General features: G+C 47.5%; 1 protein-coding gene across 1 annotated transcript in view; it reads left to right on the top strand.

Moving 5' to 3' along the window:
- Nucleotides 1-21566, top strand: part of LOC143820022 (phospholipid-transporting ATPase VD-like) — a 37453-nt gene continuing 15887 nt past the window's right edge. Inside the window, exons 1-12 of the mRNA XM_077302391.1 lie at nt 1-284; nt 2266-2460; nt 3635-3839; nt 5899-5984; nt 6623-6729; nt 8252-8383; nt 8918-9021; nt 9181-9433; nt 11549-11649; nt 16901-17089; nt 19071-20307; nt 21410-21516. Of these exons, the coding sequence (XP_077158506.1) occupies nt 1-284; nt 2266-2460; nt 3635-3839; nt 5899-5984; nt 6623-6729; nt 8252-8383; nt 8918-9021; nt 9181-9433; nt 11549-11649; nt 16901-17089; nt 19071-20307; nt 21410-21516 (3000 nt within the window). The remainder of the gene's footprint in view (nt 285-2265; nt 2461-3634; nt 3840-5898; nt 5985-6622; nt 6730-8251; nt 8384-8917; nt 9022-9180; nt 9434-11548; nt 11650-16900; nt 17090-19070; nt 20308-21409; nt 21517-21566) is intronic.

Genomic DNA, 21566 nt, shown 5'->3' with positions numbered 1-21566 from the left:
ATGGCAGGGCCACTGCAGTGGGTCCGGTCTCGTTGGCGCCGCTTGTTAACCAGAAACAACAGAGTGAGTGCCAGGCTCACACGAGAACTTGCTTCTCCAAGATGCGAAGGGAGGCCCCAGCAGGCCAAAACACCCAGCAAGGACAGAATAGTCATACCATGCCTGGATCATTTTCAAGATGAATATGAAAAAGCATCAAAGCACTACAAGAAGAACAAAATTCGAACTACCAAATATACGTTCTTTACATTTATACCGAGAAATCTGTTTGAACAGTTTCACAGGTAAAGTTCAGTTCTGTGAAATTCTAATGAGACGGAGGGTTTTTTGTTTGTTCTAAGGATCGTGGTCTCAGATGTGAATTTACAGTCCACGCAGGACATGTGAAATAGTTCCCACGGCGTCGTTTTCTGGATCAGCGCTCCCTTTATGCCTCACATTTAGGAAGCAGGACTCAAGTACAAAATATGAAGTGACAATTGGTCCATAGTTTTGAGCCAACCAATGTGGCTATAGCTTCCTGGAGACTGTGGGGGCGGACGGTCACATTCAGGATGGGGCTCTTCCTCCTGACACACCTGGTGTAAGGAAGGGACGGAGCAAACTGCAGGTTGATTTGGCCTCTGGCAGGGGGAAGGGGTTATGGGCACCCTTTTCCTTTTTCTCGCTCTCTTACCATCTGCCTGAATTTCTTTATGCAAATCCTATTCACCTGGTCTTACCCCCAATAAGACTCTTCACCTAAAAGAAGTCACAAACTCTTCTCATTTCTCCCCTTCCCCTGCTACTGTTTTTTTTTTTTTAATTTGACTCTCTGTCTATGCTTTTTCCCGACTCACTGGCCTTAATCACAAGGAGGTTATTCTTGGGGATGGTTTGTAGCTCAGTGGAAGAGCCTCTGCTTTGCATGCACAAGGTCCCTGGCTCAATCCCTGGCATCTCCAGCTAGAAAGGACCAAGCAGTAGGTGATGTGAAAGGCTTGCACCCGAAACCTTAGAGAGGGGTTGCCAGTCTGAATAGATCATCTTAGCCTTGATGGACCAATGGTCTCATTCAGGATAAGGCAGCTTCATGCCTGAGGAGACCTTGCTCATAGTCCATAGAATAATCACAGGTCCTGGAAGTGGGAGTGTCTGACTCCTCCCGTTCTAAGCCAGACAACAGGGGCAGTCAGCCCCTCAGCTTTGCTGTCCTCATAGACTCAGCTTTGTAGCTAGAGCTATAGGTTCTGCCAAGGCCAGGTCCCTTCTGTCTTCAGTTAAGTTAGAACTTCATAATAATGTAAATAAAGGAAGGGTTGTTATCATTTCAAAGGTCCCCTTCTCCTCCTTAGTCACCAACTGACTGACAATGGTCAAAATGGAGACACCATTTCATAACAATGTTATTCAGTACTTAGGAAACACATCAAATGAGTTCTTACGTACTTCAGCAGCGATGAAACCCCCTTTTTTGTTATTGCATACGCAGTAATGTTATAATGTCAGAAACACTCCAGATGCTATAGGGGAGAGGTGTGGAGAATCAAGAAACAGCATGAAAGCATGGTGTCATAACTGGAAAGGAAAGGAAAGGAAAGGAAAGGAAAGGAAAGGAAAGGAAAGGAAAGGAAAGGAAAGGAAAGGAGAAAGGAAAGGAAAGGAAAGGAAAGGAAAGGAAAGGAAAGGAAAGGAAAGGAAAGGAAAGGAAAGGAAAGGAAAGGAAAGGAAAGGAAAGGAAAGGAAAGGAATTAGTGGATTGCTCAGGGGACAGCCTGATGGGGTGGGTGTTCTTTCCCACAACATAAAAGGGTTTTACGCATCCACATCATGCCTACTTCACAGGGCTGCCCAGTCAATTCCATAATATCCCTCTTAGAGAATCCTTTCCAGGACCCCCCTCCTGCAGCCCTCTCCAAAGAACTGCTGATACAATGTTTTTTACAGAAGAAAAAGTGCATTTCTTTATCTGGGACCTTGATACAGAAAAGTGGCTTGATACCATATGAATATATCAACATTCTGCATGATCGCTAAGTAATTTTCGAGGACAGCAAAGGGCAGAGACAGGCCCTCCCTCTCTTCACATTCCGCCATAATTTCATAGACACCTTCCCAATAGGTAATCAATCTGAAAGTTGTAATCATTTCCTTGAGTATCACTCCATCAATGTCAAAACCTAAAGTTAACTGCTGTTCTTTCACACGTGACGTATGCAGACGTTCCTCATCCACGGTTCATCAGCGGATCCCAACTTTATTGTCTGTTCTTTTGCTTTCTTTCAGAGTGGCCAATTTATATTTCCTATTTATAGTTATACTAAACTGGATTCCAGTGGTTGAGGCTTTTCAGAAGGAAATCACCATGCTACCTCTCCTGGTGGTACTCACTGTTATTGCCGTGAAAGATGCTGTGGAAGATTATGGGAAATATAAATTAGACAAAAAGATAAACAACTTATTGACTAAAGCCTACTGTAGGTAAGTCACTGAGGACTGGAACGGGATTGTTGTGTAGGGTTGCTGGCTCCCGGTTGGGAAACAAATGGGGATTTGGTAGCCTGAGGAGCTTTGATGAGAGGACAGACTGCAGTGGGGTATAATGCCACAGAGTCCATCTCCCAAAGTGGCCATTTTCTCCAGGTGAACTGATTTGTCATCTGGAGATCAACTGTAATCCCAAAGAATGTCCAGCCACTTCTCCCCTCACTGGAACCCAAAGGACCACCTATCCAGAAGCCTTTCTCAACTCTTTTGCCATTGAGAAGCCCCTGAAACCTTCTTCAAGCTTCAAGAAACCCCAGAAATGGCTAAATCATGCAGAATATATTTGGGAAGCATAACTGTGTACACACCCCTTGGGCCCCTGCCCTTCCCACCTCTTCCAGGCCCATCACTGGCCATTGGAGGGGGTTGACATGACCATACAGAATTATAACACCCAATAAATATTTTAACAAATTTTAAAAATATGTACAAAATTGATTGACTCCCACACATTTAGGGAACCCTGCCAGGGCTGTTGAGAATCCCCAGGGCTTCACGAAACGCACAAACGCGCCGGCCCAGCCCTTTCCCCGCCCACGACGCAGCCAAGCTGGCCGGGGAGAGCCTGGGTGGGGGGGGCAGCAAGCTTCGCGGCCGGGGTAGGAGCTGGGTTCAGCTACTTCCCCAGCCGCGAAGCCGGGAAGCTGGACCGCGAGGGGCTGGGGAGAGCCCTCCTAGTGCCCGCTGTATTTCAATTACAGCGGGCTTAACTACTAGTTGACACATAAGCTGCATGAGCTATATTATGGATGCTTTCTTAATTTGTATGGGAGGCATGTTGTATCACACATTCTGGAAGGCTGCATTGAAAAACTAGCTTGGGTTTGCACTTAAAGAGTTTTGCTGTTTCCTTGGCAAGGAACATGCTCAATCTTTTCTGAAAGCAAAAAATGCAATGCAAACATTAAGGATGAGCAGATTCTCGGTCAGCATTCTGTCCCTCTGTGTGCAATTGGTGTGATCGAGTCACAAAGGCATCCCCAGCTTCCAGAGGCAGAGAGTTTGATAGGTTTTATGGCATGTCAGAGTTATTTAGAATAGCATCCTTTCCCTTTGTTTACGTATTGGTTTTGAAAGGAAGCGCCTCCACCCCCCACCTGTTTTTCAGAAAGGAAAAAGCATACATAGACAAATTCTGGAAAAACATAACCGTTGGTGATATCATCCGATTGTCATGTAATGAAGAGATCCCTGCCGACATGGTGTTGATCTATTCCACGGATGCCGACGGAATCTGCCACCTGGAAACATCCAGCCTTGATGGACAGACCACTTTGAAACAGAGACAGGTGGTGAGAGGATTTGAAGACCAGGTATATCCTCCCCCCATCCATCTCTAATGCTTCATAACACCTCAGGGTGGCAGTCTGTGCTCATGGCCACAGCTGGAGACCCCTCTGGTGGAATAGTCTTCTTCTAAAGCAGATACAAAGGGTAACTTCAGTAAAATGTTGGATGTTTTGCTAGGCAGCAGTCCAGCGGGTGTTTTTATTTTTATTTTTTATGACTGGCCTATTTTTTCTCATTTGGCTAGTGAAAACGGAAACATCCCCACCCCCATTCAGTTCAGTCAGAACCGTGGGTCCTGGGTGTTTGGATTATGGGCAGCCCCTGTAGCTTTCCGGAATGCTGGATCGATTTTAGGTCCACTGCTGTTTTGGGTTTTTTGTTGTGTTTTATGGGGTTTAATCATGAGAGGTGGGGTATAGCATTTCAAGATGAACACACCTGAAGTGCAGAGGTGCCAGAGCTCAGTGGGAGAACATCTGGATCCAGGCTCAATCCTGGCATCACCAGTTTAAAAAGAGAGAATAGGTGATCTGAAAGACTTCTTCCTGGGACACTGGAGAGCTCCTGCCCATCACAGTAGTCAGCACTGACCCTGCTGGATCAGCCATCAGAGTAATTAGTTTGGTGTAGAGGCTAGGAAGGCGGACTTCTAACCTGGCGATCCAGGTTCGATTCTGCGCTCCCCCACATGCAGCCAGCTGCGTAACCTTGGGTTCGCCATGGCACTGATAAAGCAGTGATATCAGGGCTCTCTCAGCCTCACCCGCCTCACAGGGGGTCTGTTGTGCAGAGAGGAAAGGAAAGGCGACTGTAAGCTGCTTTGAGTCTCCTTTGGGTAGAGAAAAGCGGCATATAAGAACCAGCTCTTCTTCTTCTAATCAGAAGAAGGAGAAGAGCTGGTGTTTTGTACCCAAAGGAGTCTCCAAGGGGCTTTCCATTGTCTACCCGCCCTCTCCTTTGTGAGGTAGGTAAGGCTGAGAGAGCTCTCAGAGAACTGTGACTGGCCCATGGCCACCCATCTGGCTGCATGTGGAGGAGTGGAGAATCAAACCTGGTTCTCTGGATTAGACAGGCCTCCACTCTTAAGCACGACATCGGGCTGTCACCTTGTATAGTTCTGCTGAACCTTTTGCCCAAACATTGAGGGAACGTTTCTTGTGCCTTGAATAGAGGCTTAATGGAATGGGACTTACCTGCTGGTATCACTGACTTTCATGCCATGACAAGTTTTCACCGGCCCATTTCTGCCTGCCCTGGATGAAAGGAAAAGGATATTTCCATCGAAGGTGGCTTCATTCCTTCAACCCGACCAGCTTGCTGTGTCCACATTCACTTGGCCTGCTCTTTTGTCTTGGCAGAATCACTTTCTTTGCAAAGTTACTTTTATTGCTCTTGCACACATAGACAAATACCGCATCCAAAGAAACCCATCCAGTAACTTGCATCTGATACAGAGATACAGGGACAAGATCGCCGTATCGCAGCAGTACGGAGCACACAAAATGCACAACCAGTAAATGCACACCTAGTAAACAGAACTCTCCCAAAATGGAAACATGAACCACAAAACGGGGGGGGGGGGGGACAATGGAGGGAGGGGGGGGCTCGTTTTTTCAACTGAATTAAGGTAATCTTATTTGTTAATTCCTTGAGAGCTTCTGTAGGCCTTAATTTTACATGCCTCCTGGAAGAAGGAATTCTCTTTAGGGTGGAACAAAAAGCAAACCTAGCTGACATTACAAGAAAATGAATAAGTCCTTTTTGTTTGCATTGAGAATCTTCAGTGATAAATTAGCCCTGCTCTTCTGTTATGCTATTGCTGTTTTGGTCTGCATGTCTCTTCCTCCTAGAAATGCCCCATGCTCTTTTCAAAGGGGTCCTGATGCGAAGGGCATGAACCTTCGTAGCTTCTCAGCCCTGGAGTTAAAGTTACCTGTGCTTTTCCATCAGGTTACCATGCTGAGTAGTTTGACAGATGTAAAAGAGAGTTTGCAAAGAGCAGCCTCTACTGGCAAGAGAATTCATTCTTCCTTTCCGTTGCTCCAGTTCATGCCTGAGACCCTCCTTTGTGTGCCCATACAGGCTTCTGAAATTGATCCAGAAAAATTCACCAACAAAATAGAATGTGAGGCCCCTAACAATGACCTCAACAGCTTCCGTGGCTTTCTGTAAGTAATTGGGGGGAATCCACATTGTTCACTGTATCCCTTTCAAGGACTCTTATTGCATGGCAGGGGCTCATGGTAATTGTAGTACTGGAGAGGAACAGTTTCGCCAGCCCTGCCTTAAAGCGTTCATTTCAAACCAGGGCCAAGCAGCCAGCAATCCCCAGCCTTACCCTAACCCCCCCCCCCCCCAAGGCTGTGACCTACAGCTCCCAGTAGGGTTACCATCCAGCCAAATTCTGGTAAGGAGACGCTGAACAGGTCTGGGGGCATGTGAATACATGTCATGCCAATGCTGTTACATCACTTCTGGTACAAGCCCAGAATTGACTGACATCATCATAACAAGGTGAGGCTCTAAGAATCGCAAACCATAACCCCGACATGATGACATCACTTCCAGGGTCAGGCTAGATTTGACAAGGTCAGCGCAATGCCGATTTTTCCTCCCCCCGTTCTGTGGAATGGCAGCAGGGGATGAGGGGGTGCCAGTGGGGGGAGGCCAGAGAGCACTAGTTGCCACCAGGGGCAGCAGAGGGAAGAGGCTATGGAATGGTACTGGCTGGCTGATTGCATCGATCCATTCTGACTTTCCCAGGCAGGTAACTATCATAGCTGGCTTGTGTGTTCTGTCATTCCAGGGAGCTCGAGAATGAAGAGCGCATCGGCCTAAATAAAGAAAACTTACTCCTCCGAGGATGCACAGTCAGGAACACAGAAGCTGTGGTGGGCGTTGTGGTATACACAGGTCAGCATTGTGGGGCAGATACTGCTGAGCTGCAGACCAGGAAACAGTGGTGGTGCCACTGCAGCCATTGCAGACAGTGAATCCCACAAACAGAGAGGCATCTGGGTAGAAACAGTCAAATTCAGAGCACTGGCAAAATGGCAGTGCTGGGCAAGGCTACAGCAGCCTTTCTCCACTTCTTTACCCTTGCGAAACCCTTGAAACATTCCTCAGCCTTCGAGAAACCCCAGAAACGGTGTGATCATGCAGAATAGGGTTGTGAAACATAGCTGTTGACAGGCACACCCAGACCCCTCCCCTTCCCACCCCCTCCAGGCTCATCATTGGCCATTTGGGGAGGGAGGGCAGGTGGAAAGACCATATATTTGTTTTTAACAAGTAATTTTTTAAACAATTTAAAAATATATATTAAGAATTAATGAACTCCCACCCATTCAGGAAACCCTTTAAGGGCCCTCAAGAAACTCCAGGATGTTACAAAAGACCAATCGAGAAAGCCTGGCTAAGAGGGAAGTGCCTGCAGACCGCAGGGAGCTCTGGCTTCAGTGTCTGAAGGACATTTTGATCCCTCCCTATTTCGGGTGTCTTTGTCTAAGGGGGCGGGCAGTTGATTTGTGTCTCAGGTGCTGCACACCTCCACAGGTTTCTGCCCTCTGTTTTATTTCTTGATCGTATTTCAGGCAGAGATGATTGAGCTATAAGGTTACTGTGGTTCTCCAGGCTCTTCTCATATGGCCTTTCCATCATAACTGTGCAAGGAAGCAAATACACAACCACCATGTGCCTCACGTACGTTCTCCAAACAGTGTAATCCAATTGGAATTCAGCACTTTCCCATATTTGCCCTGCTCCCCACCCACCCCCAGTCTCATTGTGTACCATAGCTATCAGAAATCATCTGCACTGTGGATTTTCATCATTAGGATGTTCTCCCTTTGCTCCTGTCCCTTTCAAATTCAGGGTGCCATTCTGCTCATTGGTAAGCCCCGGGGATGAATATCACAAAATAGGGATGATTAGTCTTGACTTTGCTTAAATTTCACACAAGTATTTTTGATGTCTGTGGATTCCAAAGAAGGATCAAATATATGGTTGCCAGTTTGAGGCTACGAAACACATGGAGAGGGGTGGAGTTTAAGGAGGTCGGGATTTGGGGAAGGGGGACTTCAAAGAGATAAAAGAAGCTGGGCTTTTGCGCCCCTTTTTTTACTACCTGAAGGAGTTTCAAAGGGGCTTAAAATTGCCCACCCTTCCTCCCACCCACAACAGACCCCCTGTGAGGTAGGCAGGACTGAGAGAGCTCTGAGAGAAGTGTGACTGGCCCCAGGTCACTCAGCTGACTGCATGTGGAGAAGGAGTCAGGAATCAAACCCGGATCTCCACTACACAAACTTGGCTCTCAGTGCCCAATGCCATAGAGTCCCTCTACCCAAGTGGCCATTTTATTTGTGGGAATTGATCTTCCCCACCCCCCAGCCTGGCCAATGGCATGTCCAATCCCATGTTTTTTGTGTGTCCAAAGGTCATGAAACCAAAGCAATGTTGAACAACACAGGCCCCAGGCACAAGCGGAGCAAACTTGAGAAGAGGGTGAATGGGCATATCCTGTGGTGTATTTTACTCCTCTTGCTCTTGTGTTCTACATCAGCTGTAGGTAAGTTGCGTATGTCAGATGCCAGCTTCACATGCTTTCCTTCTGCCACTTGTTGGGACCTTTCTTGTCTTAACTGGAGAGGCCGGGGATTGAACTCTGTGTGAAGCAGGGGCCTTTCCCCTGAGTCACAGCCCCAGCCTCCTTCTGGTTCAAAGGTCTCGTGGGAGAGCAGTTGGCGGCGCCCTTTCTCGCCCCGGATCCCTCTGCGGAGTCACTGTCAGAATTCGGCTGCTCATCCCTGTTTGTCTGAGATGAGAAATGTTCTCCCTCTTCAACGTGTCATACCATTAAGCAGAGGAGGAACATTTCTGGAAACTGTGAAGCCATAGGAATAAACGGGATAAAAAAGCATTTTGTTTTGGAAAACTGATAATGAGGTGCAATTACTGAAAAATATATCAGAGGGATTGGTTTCCCTCTCCGTGTTCACAGGGTCGACTTTTCTGCTTTCTGAGCTTTCTGAGCTGGGCTAATGCCAAGGCCTTGGAGTGCAGGGTCTCGGGCTGACACTTTTCCTTTGTTTCCTTGTTATAGTTCACTGGTATCGGCTCAGCAGAATCAGCAACCCTTCAGAGACATTTAGCAGCCCATTATTAAGATCATTCACATTGTTATGGAGGCTGGTAGTTTTACTGCAGGTAATTTCACATCTCTGCCACTTGTTTGGGAATCTGAAGTCATCTAATTATTAGAGAGCTGATCCAGATGTTTTTTGAGGCAAATTTGAACTGGAACTGGCTTGGTGGATAAAGCTGTACTAAATTATTCTGTTCTTTCTTTCTTTTTTGCTTTCATAGGTCTGGATTCCAGTTTCTCTTTATGTTTCCATTGAATTTATGAAATTGGTGCAAATATCTTTCATAAAGACGGACAAAGACTTTAACAACAAGGAAGCAAATACAACGATCGATTGCCCAACATTGAATATTACTGAAGACCTTGGCCAGATTGAATACATATTTACCGATAAGACCGGGACGCTCACCGAGAATAAAATGCTTTTCCGGGAATGCTCCATAGGAGGCCAGAAATACACACATGAGGAAAACGGTAAATCTGAGAGAGAATGAGATAGCTGACGAGGTCGGGGCCCAGTTCTGTGTCACCCAAAGAGCGTGGCCCCGTCCTCTTTTTGCCCTCTCCACTGGAAACAACGGAGGTCCGACGTGGCACCCTCTTTCGGTAGCCATGGAACTGGGCTCCCTGGTCCCCTCGGTTGGAAACTTGAGGATGCTTTCTGGAGAGGCTTCATGCCTCTACCTCAAACAGCGCTGCCCCCCCCCCCCGGACCACAGAATAGACAGGAAGAAATAATTTCCGACTAACTTTAATGGTGCAAAATCGCTTTCGATTCAGCTGAATCGATTGGGCTAAAGCCAAGCCAGAGAAGGTTGCTTTGGATCCATGCTGAATCAATTCACCCCAAATTCGAAAGGGTCCAAATTTCTTTTTTTCCCCCATCTCTGTACTACAGTTCAACAGGGACAGCAATAAAGTAGAGACAAGGTAGATATTAGACCACTAGCCTTCCTAGGATGAGATCAAGTTACTCTGCGCCATCTGGGTGAGGGGTCAACAGGTTTACTCCAGTGTCAATAATGTGACAGTTATCCCAGGCTGTATCTTTAGTTATCCCTTGTGGCCCAGATGTCTCTTTTGTCTTGGAAATTGAAAGGAGAAGAAAGATACTATATGTAAGTTGTCCCCAACCCCGGTCCGGAGGCCAATACCGGCCCATAGATCAGTCGGTACAAGGCCGCGGCTCCTCCTCGTCTTCCTCCCCGGCTGCTGCCTCGGGGGCTGCCCTGCCACTCTGCCACCGGCTCACCTTTGGTGCTGCCCAGGGGCCACCATAGCTGGCAGCACCCGTGAGCGGGTGGCAGGAAGTCAGGGGCACCGGAGGGAAAGCAAGCGGAGCAGGGGCTCAGGCTGTGAGGTCCCTCAGCAAAAGACTACCCTCCCCAGGCCTCAGTAAAATTGTCAAGCGTTGACCGGTCCCCGGTGATAAAAAGGTTGGGGACCACTGCTATACGTCATACTGAGCTAGGAAAAGACAAGATTGTGACTGAGTTCAGGGAAGATTGTATTTTGGAGTCAGAAGGATATTGATTGATTTCAATGGAATTCTGTGAAGCTTCTCTGGGAGCAGGTCTTGCATCTTCCTGCCAAGGTCAGGGGATCCGCCATCCTCAGTGTTTCCCTCCCCCGGCCTCCTCTTGGCAGAGGGGGAGATACAAAACATCACTATTGGACCAAGAGTGTGATGTCACTTCCTAGGAAAACTAGAGTTTCAGGCAATTCCCAAAATGTTATGATGTCATTACCAAATTTTCCAGGAATTGATTTCAGACTACAGGCGTGGTCAGATCCCTTTTTATTGTTGTTGAATTGCATGCAGACATAGCTCTCTGGTATTTGTTCAGATCTTAGTTTTTACCTGAAAATAGCTCTAATTGATTGCGATTCAAAATATTATTTTGGAAGGATGAATGAATCTGAATTCATTTGAAGCTTTTTTGTTAAGATTTTGGTCAGAATACACTCTCTCATATACATTCCTTTTCGTGGTTTGCTTCTCAGGGGAGTCTCTTCAAGGCTCATTACCATGTGGCCAATCAATTTCCCCTTGTACCCCCTCACAGATGGCATACCCCCCCCCCCCCATGCCTGTGCCCCCAGACTCCTGCCAATGGCCAGGCCATGCCTGCCGACTCTGTCTCAGAAACAAGAAAGTTTTCTGCTACCACTTGGGGGGAAATGTACAAATTGAACGTTTTCTTTAGTCAACGCCACATTTTACTCTCTTTCTTTCCTGCTTTCCTTCTGCGTTTCTATTTAGCAAACAAAGCAAAGAAGAGCAGGAAAAATACAGAGATTTTGATGTCTTTTATGCATTGTATCAAATTTCTGTGAATTTTTCAACGCCAAGCTACGGCTTACCCGGGCATCTGGTACATTCTGAGAACCCGAACTTCCCCTCGCTCTCTGTGACTTGCTTCTGGGTTAGCTGCTGGGTCCTAAGGGCAGTCCTGTTTCATAGCTAAATCAGTGGCCACTTATAATATTGACAAAGCTCCGTGGCCCCAGGGTAGAGATTTTAATTGCACATAAACTGTATGCCTTTTCTCTCTCTCTCTCTCTCTCTCTCTCTCCCTCTCTATCCAGATGGCGAATTGTGCAATGAGGCCCAGGTAAGCACCCACCCTCCGGGATCCTTCCCAAGGAGGCAACTGGCCTTCTTCAACAGCCCCATTGTAAGAAACCCACAGATCTAATTCAGCCTTCTCCATTTCTTTTACTGTTAGAGGGGCAATGCCCGTTGCCCCCAGGGAAACAGCGGACGCTAGGGGCCCACCCGCACTGTGGCCTTCCTGGGGGCTGGCTACATGGCAAAAGCTTTTGCCCACCCCTTGACTCTTGAGGCCCTTCTCCGTGACTTGGAGGTCAGCTGTAGACTATAGAGATCAGCTCCCCAGAGGAAAATGGCTGCTTTGGAGGGGGAACTCTGCAATGAGAACTTATCTTGAGCCTCCCTCGTGGAGATGAAAGGCCTTGCTTGGGAGGGGGAAAGTCTGTGGCCCTGTGTCCAAGAGAGCTGACCGAATGCTGTGTCCTGGGCTTTGGCTGGAATTCCAAGTCATTTCCAGGCCATAGGGATCAGTCCCCCTGGAGTAAAAGGCTACTTGGGAGTGGGGACTCTCTGGCTTTGGACCCCACGGAGGCGCAGGGATGCCAGGCTCCCAATGGGAAACAAAGAGAAATGCTGAGGGGCAGCTACTGCTAATAACAGTGAACATCAAATAAGTCATAAACTTGTCACTATTTCTTCTTTCACTGAAAATATTTAATTGATAGTCCAATTTGGTTGAAGAAATGACAGACTTTGAGTCTTCACCTTTTACAGTTCAGTCCAATATCAAAGTCAATCAGTCGTATATTACATACAGGAAGCACAGACTGAGAAAGAATTTACCGCAGATTACTCAATGACTGCCTTAATGTCAGCTTCTCTTAGGTTTTCTGCCATTCAGAACTGCCTGAAGTATTCTTCAGGCTTCGAGAACCCCCAGAAGTGGGATCTCCAGGTCCCAGCTGAAGGCTAGGCTCCCTGCCGCTGGTCAGGGATGCCAGGCTCCAGGAGGGACCTGGAGAACCCGCAGAATCAAAGCTCCTCTCCAGCAATTGCCTTCGAGGGTTCCCCAGATTGCAAATGGCAAGCCTCACAGGACTGACTCACGAGTAGAGATTTCCAGGGCAGAGGCTATTTCTGGATGCTCTGGGTCCCAGAGGGCCAGGAGGGGTCCCTTTCTGGGCCCCCCACAGCCCACCCTCAGAAGGTATGCAGAGGCTCTGCCAGGAGGTTACTCTAAGGTGTAACCTCTCCACCCCCCCCCCCAAGAAAATAAAGAGGCTCCCTGCTTAGCTCCTCCCCCTCCCCCTTCAAGAAAAGAAAGAAAGAGGCTTGGCTCCCCCCCCTTCTGAACTACCCTAACCACGTGCAGAAGACTTTCCTGTTTCAAGGGGGGGGGGAGGAAGACCCGAGTTCAAAGCGATCTGAATTCAACAGGATTGACAATGGAATAAACAAAGTAAGTGCAGACTCTGCCCTACTGGGGGCAATTCCTTTTCCGTGATGGATGGGGATTCCTGCCTACAATATCCATTCACAATAAAGAGTAGCAGTGGTTGACTGGTGAGGAATTGATCCCACACACACACACACACACACTCACACACACACCCCGTTAAAAAAATGGCAAGTGAAATGAAGCACCAGGGCAGTAGGGTCTGCAGCTTCCCCGTGGGACCTCGGGATCCCCTGAGATGAGTTTCCCTGGAGAAAAGGGATGCTTTAGAGCAGCCAGTCCCCACCTCCTGAGGAGCTTCTCAGGAGCCATTCTCAGGCTCCAGGGCCCACTCTCCAACCAGGATACGACCCAACATAGTGCCTGAGAGAACGGCTGGCTTGTATGTTTGCAAGGGCCCCTGGCTGCACGCAGCACATTTGACTGACGGACTGACAAACACAACATGAGCAGAGAAGAGGGACCATCTTTTTTTATCAGACAACAGGAAAGCCTGAGCCTTCTGACGTGCGGGGAAACCTTTTTGAAAGCCTCATGAAATCTTAGTGTAGAACATCTGGCCAACAGAAGCATGTGTGTTTGGCTTTGTTCTTGAACCCATGAAGTCAAGCACACACAAAGGAATGGATTCCATGATGGCCTTTTCTTCCTTCGCACAAAGACTGAACTTCCTAGCAATGAATGATGTAATCTATGACAACAAGGGTATTTGTTCGGTTCATTTGCCAGGTCCCCCATAGACCCTCTGGGCTCCTCCTCTCGCATGTCCCAGTCTGTGGCTCCCTTCAAATGTGCCAGGGCCACCCATGGGGCAGATGTCCCCCAGAGAGAATCCCTGCTGTAGGGGCGGACTCCACAGAAGTCCCTGCCGTCCTTAGGCTCCACCCCCAGATCTCTAGGCGTTTCCCAACCTGGAGCTGGCAACCCCACCCGCTGCTGCTGGCCAGGAGGGACCTTTGAAGCTTCATTCTGCTGCTGTGGTTCTCTGCACGTTCAAGAGAATGACAAGCTGGCAATCCAGGAGGGACAGCAGGCCAGGGAAACAAGCTGCAGATCCTGCCCACCCACCAAATCTCTCTGTCCAGGACACACCAGCCCCTAGCAACTAGAGAATTACTCAAAAAACACACCCTCACCTTCCTTCACAGCACTTATAGAGCAGTTCTGACCCAGCAGTGATATCAGGGCTCTCTCAGCCTCACCTACCTCACAGGGGGTCTGTTGTGGGGAGAGGAAAGGGGAGATGACTGAAAGCCACCTTCAGATTACCAGCATTCCGCAGGGCCTGTAAAACGGAGCTCTTCTGCCAGGCCTACGGTGAGGCTGGGCGGTCAGGAGGATCAGGTCCCCCCCCCCCTGAAATCTGGCGGTAGAGAGTGAGCACTAGTTCCCTCCACCTCCCTGTAGCTGAGGTGGCGGAGACTCGATGATTACTATTGCCATCTATTGCTGTTATTGTTGTTATTGTTTAATTGGTTATTGTAATTTTATGTGACTGTTTTGGATTTTAAGGGAGGGGTTTTTATGTGAGCCGCCTCGAGCCTTCAGGGGGAGGCGGGATATAAATAAAATTACAATAATAATAATAATAATAATAATAGATTCCTGGTGGAGAAAAAAGTGGCATAATAACCAGCTCTTCCTCTTCCCCTCCCTTCTCCTCCTCCTCCTTCTCTTCCTCCTCCTTCTTCTGCTCCTACTTCTGCTACTACTACTCCTTCTGCTGCTCCTTCTCCTCCACATCCTCCTTCTCCTCATCTTGGTAGAGAATAGTGGAGTAATAAACAACTCTTCTTCTTCTTCTTCTTCTCCCTCTCCCTTCTCCTTCTGCTGCTTCTTCTCCTCCCTCCTCCTTCTCCTCCTCCTTCTGCTTCTACTTTTGCTACTCCTGCTGCTGCTGCTGCTGCTGCTTGTTCTTTCTCCTCCTGGTAAAGAAAAACAGCACAATAACCAACTCTTCTTCTCCTCCTCTTCCACCTCTTTCTTCTTCATCTTCATGTTCTTCTTCATCTCCTTCTCTTTCTCTTTTGACTCTCATCCTTTTTCAACATCCCATGATTCTTGCGGCCTTTTCCTGCCTTCTTCAGGTCATTTTTATGTTATTTTTGTCCATTTCTTTCGATGTGATCTCTACCATACATGGAGAATCCTGTCTCCGCTGTGGGTTGGCCTGTTTTTGGTCTTGGGGCAATTCCTGTTAAATGCCGTCAGGGCTGTCCATGTTCCAAATGAGATTGTGGAGCAGCTCACCAAACTATTTTTCATCTGTCACAGGAATGTGAACATTGTGCTTTATAGGGAGATGTGACAGAACTCTTTTGACTCTCCCCAGCTTTGATTCTGGATTGAAAACTTAGAAATTAATATTTAGGAGTCTTGTCCAAGCTGTCTAAATACATCTGAACTATATATTTTTTAAAAATATTATATGCTTTCTGTGTGTAACACTACCATACAAATAATGATAATGATAATGATAATGATAATGATAATGATAATGATAATGATAATGATAATGATAATGATAATGATAATGATAATATAGGGTCCTCCTAGAGCCTTTCTATATTGGGACAATATGGTCCAAATTATATCATTTTTCTTAAAATAAAGATACCATTGAACCCAGAAAATATAGAGATACAGAAGCCTTTATTGGCATAATGAACAACACAAGAAGGGAGATGCAAAGTAAAAAAATGTAAAAATCAAGCGGAGTGACTCAGTTTTGTTAAAAAACAGGAATTAATTCTAAAAACCTCACCTAAAATGGTGTGATACCGGTGGTTTGGGCAGGATCTTTGCTATCGAGTAATTTATTAACGATTACAGTTTCGTCACAGTGGAAGTGAAGGGAGGATAGAATGTCAGATATCACATAGCGGTATAAAGAGAACCTGGGGCAAAACAAAATAATATGAGGGAGAAGATCAGGAAACATACAGCCATGAAATCACAGTCTCTCCGCTAAATGCATGTGGTTAAACCTCCCTAAGCGAACATTAGAAGGGGAAGAGTTCAGCCGAGCAAGCATGAAAGCTGTCCTGTCGGAGTAATCTTCAGTAATGCTAAGTTAGGGTGGGATAATAACTTTATATAATGGGATAATATTCCGTACATGGGGAGAGCAAGATGAAGATGTAAATGACAGTAAGGATTGATGTTTAATGTCCTCCAGTCTCCTTACTATGAACTTATAGATACTTTTCTCCTCAGGATTCATCAAAGAGTGTAAATCTAAGCCCAATGAGAGGAGTTTGTCAGGAAGTCTATGAGACCAATTGGAGTTGTGGGAATCACTTAACAGGGCAGCCAAAAGGTTATTTGACTGAGCCCTAAAATGAAAATACATCACTGACTTTTTCCCAAAACCCAATCAGAGCAACTCTTTTCCTCTGCTGTCCTTAGCCAGACATGATTTTGGCAAAGACTGGGAAGAGAAGAACTCGCCAGACTTAGTTATTTGCTTTAATAACATCAATGAGACTTGCTTATTCATCCAATCAACATATATTCAGAAGAATAAAGATATGGAAAAGCCAGATGAAACTGGGAAGCAGGCACTCTCCAGAAGGAGGGGTTTCCTGGGGAAGACAGATCTAGATGTCGTTCCAGAACGGGTCGGTGTAGAGGGAGGGAGATGGTCAACACAGTGTGGGTGGCCGAGAGGTCGTCCTCGTGGAGGGTGGATTGTTATGGTTGAACCAGTTTCCTTTTGAAAAGGGATGCACCTTTTGATGGAGGAGGGGTTTGGTGCATGTTTTATCAATGGCTTTTGGGGAGGGCATCTTCTTGGACTTTGAGTGTCGGGTCTATGTCTCTTTTCGATATGAATGTATGGATTTTGGCAGCCGTTTTAAGACTATATTTCATGGTAATATCTTGCAAGATGTAGTTCATAAAAGAAACTAACTCTTATTTCTTTTTGAAGCAACAGGAGGCTACTGTTGTCCCAGACATAACGTTAATGCAGAAATTGAGTGGAATCTCTCGGAAACTCTATTCACGCTCTGCAGTGGAGTATATGTCCTCAAAGACAATGTACATCTCCGAGTTTTTCTTGTCCATCGCACTTTGCAATACCGTTGTCATTTCCTCATCTACAAAACCGAGTCAAAAGGTGAGGGGGGTGTGGGAAACCCGGGATCCTCTGCAGCGCTCCTTAGCCGGCTATCAAATCTGAACAGTCTTTTGGCCCTGGTGCCTTGTAGTTGCTTGTATGGAGAGAATACAAGGACTGTCTTTTCTCAACTATTCTCCTTCTCCTCTGTTCACTTGCCCTGTTTGCTTGTGGGCAAGAAATCACTACTGCAGTTGAACCACATGGGTGCGTGACTGTATCTGCAATGCACAGCCAGTAGCATTGCGCATGTGAGGAAGGGGGAAAGTCCCCCTTAGGTCTGTCTTCAGGGGAACCTTTATTTTCGGGACGCTGAGGATGGAGTGTGTTCACAAAAACCATTATCCTGCGGAAATCTAGCTTTGTTGATAAACTGCTTAGTTCTCCAAATTGCTCCACAGTGACAAGACCATATGAGATCCTATACTTTGCTACTTCTCTCCCATGTCTCTTAAAAGCCCCTTGGAGTTTAGACTCCCTCCCCCCTTTTTACTTTGTTAATAATCCATGTACTGTGAAGATCTTGAGAAACATTTTCTGTGCAATCCTGACCAGAGCTACACACTTTCAAGACACCTGAAAATAATGCATTAGAAGGATATAACTCTTGTTAGGACTGCACTGTCACTTTCTGAAATATTTATCCCCCATCTTAAAGCAGCTTGCCCTTCCAAGATTAGGAATATACGAAACACACTGCAACTCCATTCACATCCCCTACGTGCCAATGCCTGGAGCTGAAACCCCATGGGAAAGCCCTAGTGAAGAAAATGACTTCCTCAGACTTCCTAACTACACTGTCCCCTTACCCTCCTGAGGGAGCCCATTCCACCAGTGGGAGCCACTGTAGAGAAGGCCCTGGTAGGTGCCGAGCAGGACACTGTAAGCCAGCCTTTCTCAACCTTTTTACTGTCGAGACACCCCTGAAATAGTCTTCACATTTCGAGAAACCCCAGAAGCGGCACAACCGTGCAGAATATGGATGGGGAGCATATCTGTGTACACTCCAATTGGAAGGCTGAGTCAACATGACCATATGTGGTCTTATCAAATGATAAATGTTCAACACCATTATTATTAAAATATATGAAACATTAATTCACTCCCATCCCTTCACAATACCCTTCCAGGGCCATCAAGACACACCAGGCTTCATGAAACCATCGTTCAGAAAGCCTGCTGTATGGTGAGGAAAAAGCAGACGATGGTCAGCAGACGACCACAGCTACCATAGACCGAGTATGCACAGGGCAGGAGGTCCAGGATGGGGCAGCAGGGCAGACCCGGTTGTGCATGACGCTGCCGCCACCCTAGCCCTGGCCCGGCACAGCATCCCAGAAGACCCATGGCAAGGGAAAGCGGAACTTTCCACATTCCCTGGTTTGCTGCGGGCAGCAGCGTGGGCTGGGTCAGGCCAGCGTGTGCATAACTGGCAGAGCTGGGCCTTTTGGCCCGGCCCTTCTCCCAACCTACGGTGTCTCTGCAGGGACACCGCACATAGCTGACGCGGGAGTCCCCCCACCCCCACCTTGGTGGGAGAACGCCATGCCGCTCCCTGCAACTGTGCGGTGGGGGCCCCATTCTGGGGTGTCCAAGGAAAGCACAGTGTTGATCCAGCTGAGTGGTGGGAGAGCCAGTGAACCAAATGCAGTGGATGGAAGGCCAGCAGACTAACCTGCTGGGTCCACCCGTCCCCTTGAGCCCTGAAGCTGCTCTCGCAAGCTTGGATCTCAGCCTTGCCTGCCGTTCACCTTCAGCTAGTCCTGGCTCTGCCACCACAACACAGTTCCCAAGCTGCACTTTTAGTTCCCTTGTGGTTTCAGCACCAACAGAGCGCTTCTGGGTTCCATGCTGCAGGCCAAATTTAGCAACTTTGGCTCTGATCCGAAGGCTTGCCAATATTGTCTGCATTAAGAACATGGATTGTCCTGTTTATTTCTGTAACCATGGAATGGTTTGTTTTGAAATTGCTCTCTTGCAGAGGCTTTCGCCTTCACTCTGTGAATTACCTCCTGAAGCTGAACCTCTGGGTGACTTTACAAAGGTACTGGAGCGATCGTCCATCCAGAAAAATAGCTCTTCGCCAGTACCAAGTACAAGTTCCAAAGCATCACAATCTGAGAGCAAGAATGTTGGGCCAACAACAGGAGCACAATGTCTGTCCCCTTCGCCTGCTGACTCAGGGAGTCCTGATGAACCAAGGCAAATAAAACCGCTGGAAGTGCCCTCTATGAGCACTCCTCCACCATCATCTGAGCCATCTTCGCAAGATCAGCTGTGCTATGAGGCAGAGAGCCAAATAGTGGGTTTCTCAGGAGCACAATGTCTGTCCCCTTCGCCTGCTGACTCAGGGAGTCCTGATGAACCAAGGCTACTAAAATCGCTGGAAGTGCCCTCTATGAGCACTCCTCCACCATCATCTGAGGCATCTTCGCAAGATCAGCTGTGCTATGAGACAGAGAGCCAAATAGTGGGTTTCTCAGGAGCACAATGTCTGTCCCCTTCGCCTGCTGACTCAGGGAGTCCTGATGAACCAAGGCGAATAAAACCGCTGGAAGTGCCCTCTATGAGCACTCCTCCACCATCATCTGAGCCATCTTCGCAAGATCAGCTGTGCTATGAGGCAGAGAGCCAAATAGTGGGTTTCTCAGGAGCACAATGTCTGTCCCCTTCGCCTGCTGACTCAGGGAGTCCTGATGAACCAAGGCGAATAAAATCGCTGGAAGTGCCCTCTATGAGCACTCCTCCACCATCATCTGAGCCATCTTCGCAAGATCAGCTGTGCTATGAGGCAGAGAGCCAAATAGTGGGTTTCTCAGGAGCACAATGTCTGTCCCCTTCGCCTGCTGACTCAGAGAGCTCTGATGAAGCATCAGTGCAGTCGCTGGAAATGCCCTCCTTCAGCACTTTCCCACCATTACCTGAGCCGTCTTTCCAACATCGGCTGTGCTACGAGACAGAGAGCTCTGACGAGGCGGCCCTGGTCGAGGCTGCCCGAGCCTATTCTTGCATCCTGCAGTCCAGGAGTCCTGATCGGATCACAATAGAGTTTGAGCCCCTGGGAACGCTAGACTTCCAATTGCTGCACATCCTGCCTTTCGATGCCGTCCGGAAGAGGATGTCTGTGGTGGTGAGGCACCCTATCCTCAACCAGGTCGTTGTGTACACCAAAGGTGCAGACTCTGTGATCATGAATCTGCTACAAAAAGATCCCACAGGTACGGAGGACCCTTTGGCTGGCTTTCTAAAATGATGCATCCGTTTCATTTATTATCTTTTTTTTAAAGTCGCATTTCTAGTGAATGAGGGATGTCTTGTGAGAAACAGCCCCTGGCGTTTTTAGTAACATCTAGTTTTAAATGGCATTTTGCATGGTGTCTCCTTCGTCTGTGAACCCTTGTTCCCAAGGCCAGCTGAAGGGTTTCTGCCCACCTAGAACAAATGGCCTAGGGGGGCCTCTTGTCAGAGAACCCAAACTGACCAGTGTGGCAACCTGCTGGGGGTGGGGGGGGGGCTAGAGGCTACATGGACCTGCATGCTCTTTTTATGTCACATTGTCAGCCATTTGCACTATGTGGCTGAATTTTAGCTGCTGCAATCGTTCTGTGGCTGGCTTCTCCTGTGACTAGTATTTTGTCACTGCCTCCCACCATGGCGTGTCTGAACCCCGAATGTGCCTGGAGAGTCAGAAAGGTTGGGGGGCCCTGCTATAAATAACTGAGCAGTGATCCAGGAGAGCCCTCAGCAGAGGGGGCACTGCTCTTTCTCAGGTGCGCAGCCATGTTAAGTTTGTGTTCGCAAAACTGCGTAGGCATCTCATAGCACCAAGACGAATGGCCTTCATTTCAGTTGCCAGGTCTGACCCACTAAAGCCCATGGTGAAATAACTTTTCTTAAACTTTTAAAGCACAACCGGGCTCCTGGGTCACACTCTTCATTTCACCATAATCTCTCTACCGAGTGATGTGGAGGCAAGTCACACTTGCTGTCTGAAATGCTTCTGCAATTATAGACCAGGAATGGGTGTGGATTGCCCTTGCCCCATTGTCATTGATTTCTTTGGAGCTTCTGTGGGTTCCCTCTCTGATGAACTGTGCCCCATTGGCACAGTTGCTTCTCTCCCACCCCTTCTTGGCACATGGGAGTAACTACAAAGGCTCTGCTCACAGAAATATATTTGTTTTAAATTAGAAAAGTGCTCCAATCCATTTGACTTTAGGGGATTTAGAAGGATTTCTTGACCTAGTTTGCAAAAGCTATTAATACGATTAATACGATCCATGTATTACATCTGCATTTCCTTATTCCTTTAATCTTCAGGTGTTAGAAAAGTAGATGCGCGAAGGCAAAAAGTTCAGAAAAACACTCAAAAACATTTGGATGAATATGCCAGAAAAGGGCTGCGCACTCTCTGTGTCGCCACAAAGGTAAAATAAGAGTAGAAAGGGGAGGAAACAAGGGTTTTACTCATGCCAGG

This window comes from Paroedura picta, chromosome 10 (genome assembly GCF_049243985.1).
Source record: "Paroedura picta isolate Pp20150507F chromosome 10, Ppicta_v3.0, whole genome shotgun sequence".
NCBI lineage: Eukaryota > Metazoa > Chordata > Lepidosauria > Squamata > Gekkonidae > Paroedura > Paroedura picta.
The sequence above is the reverse complement of the archived record's forward strand: the minus strand, read 5'-3'. Positions and strand labels throughout refer to the sequence as shown.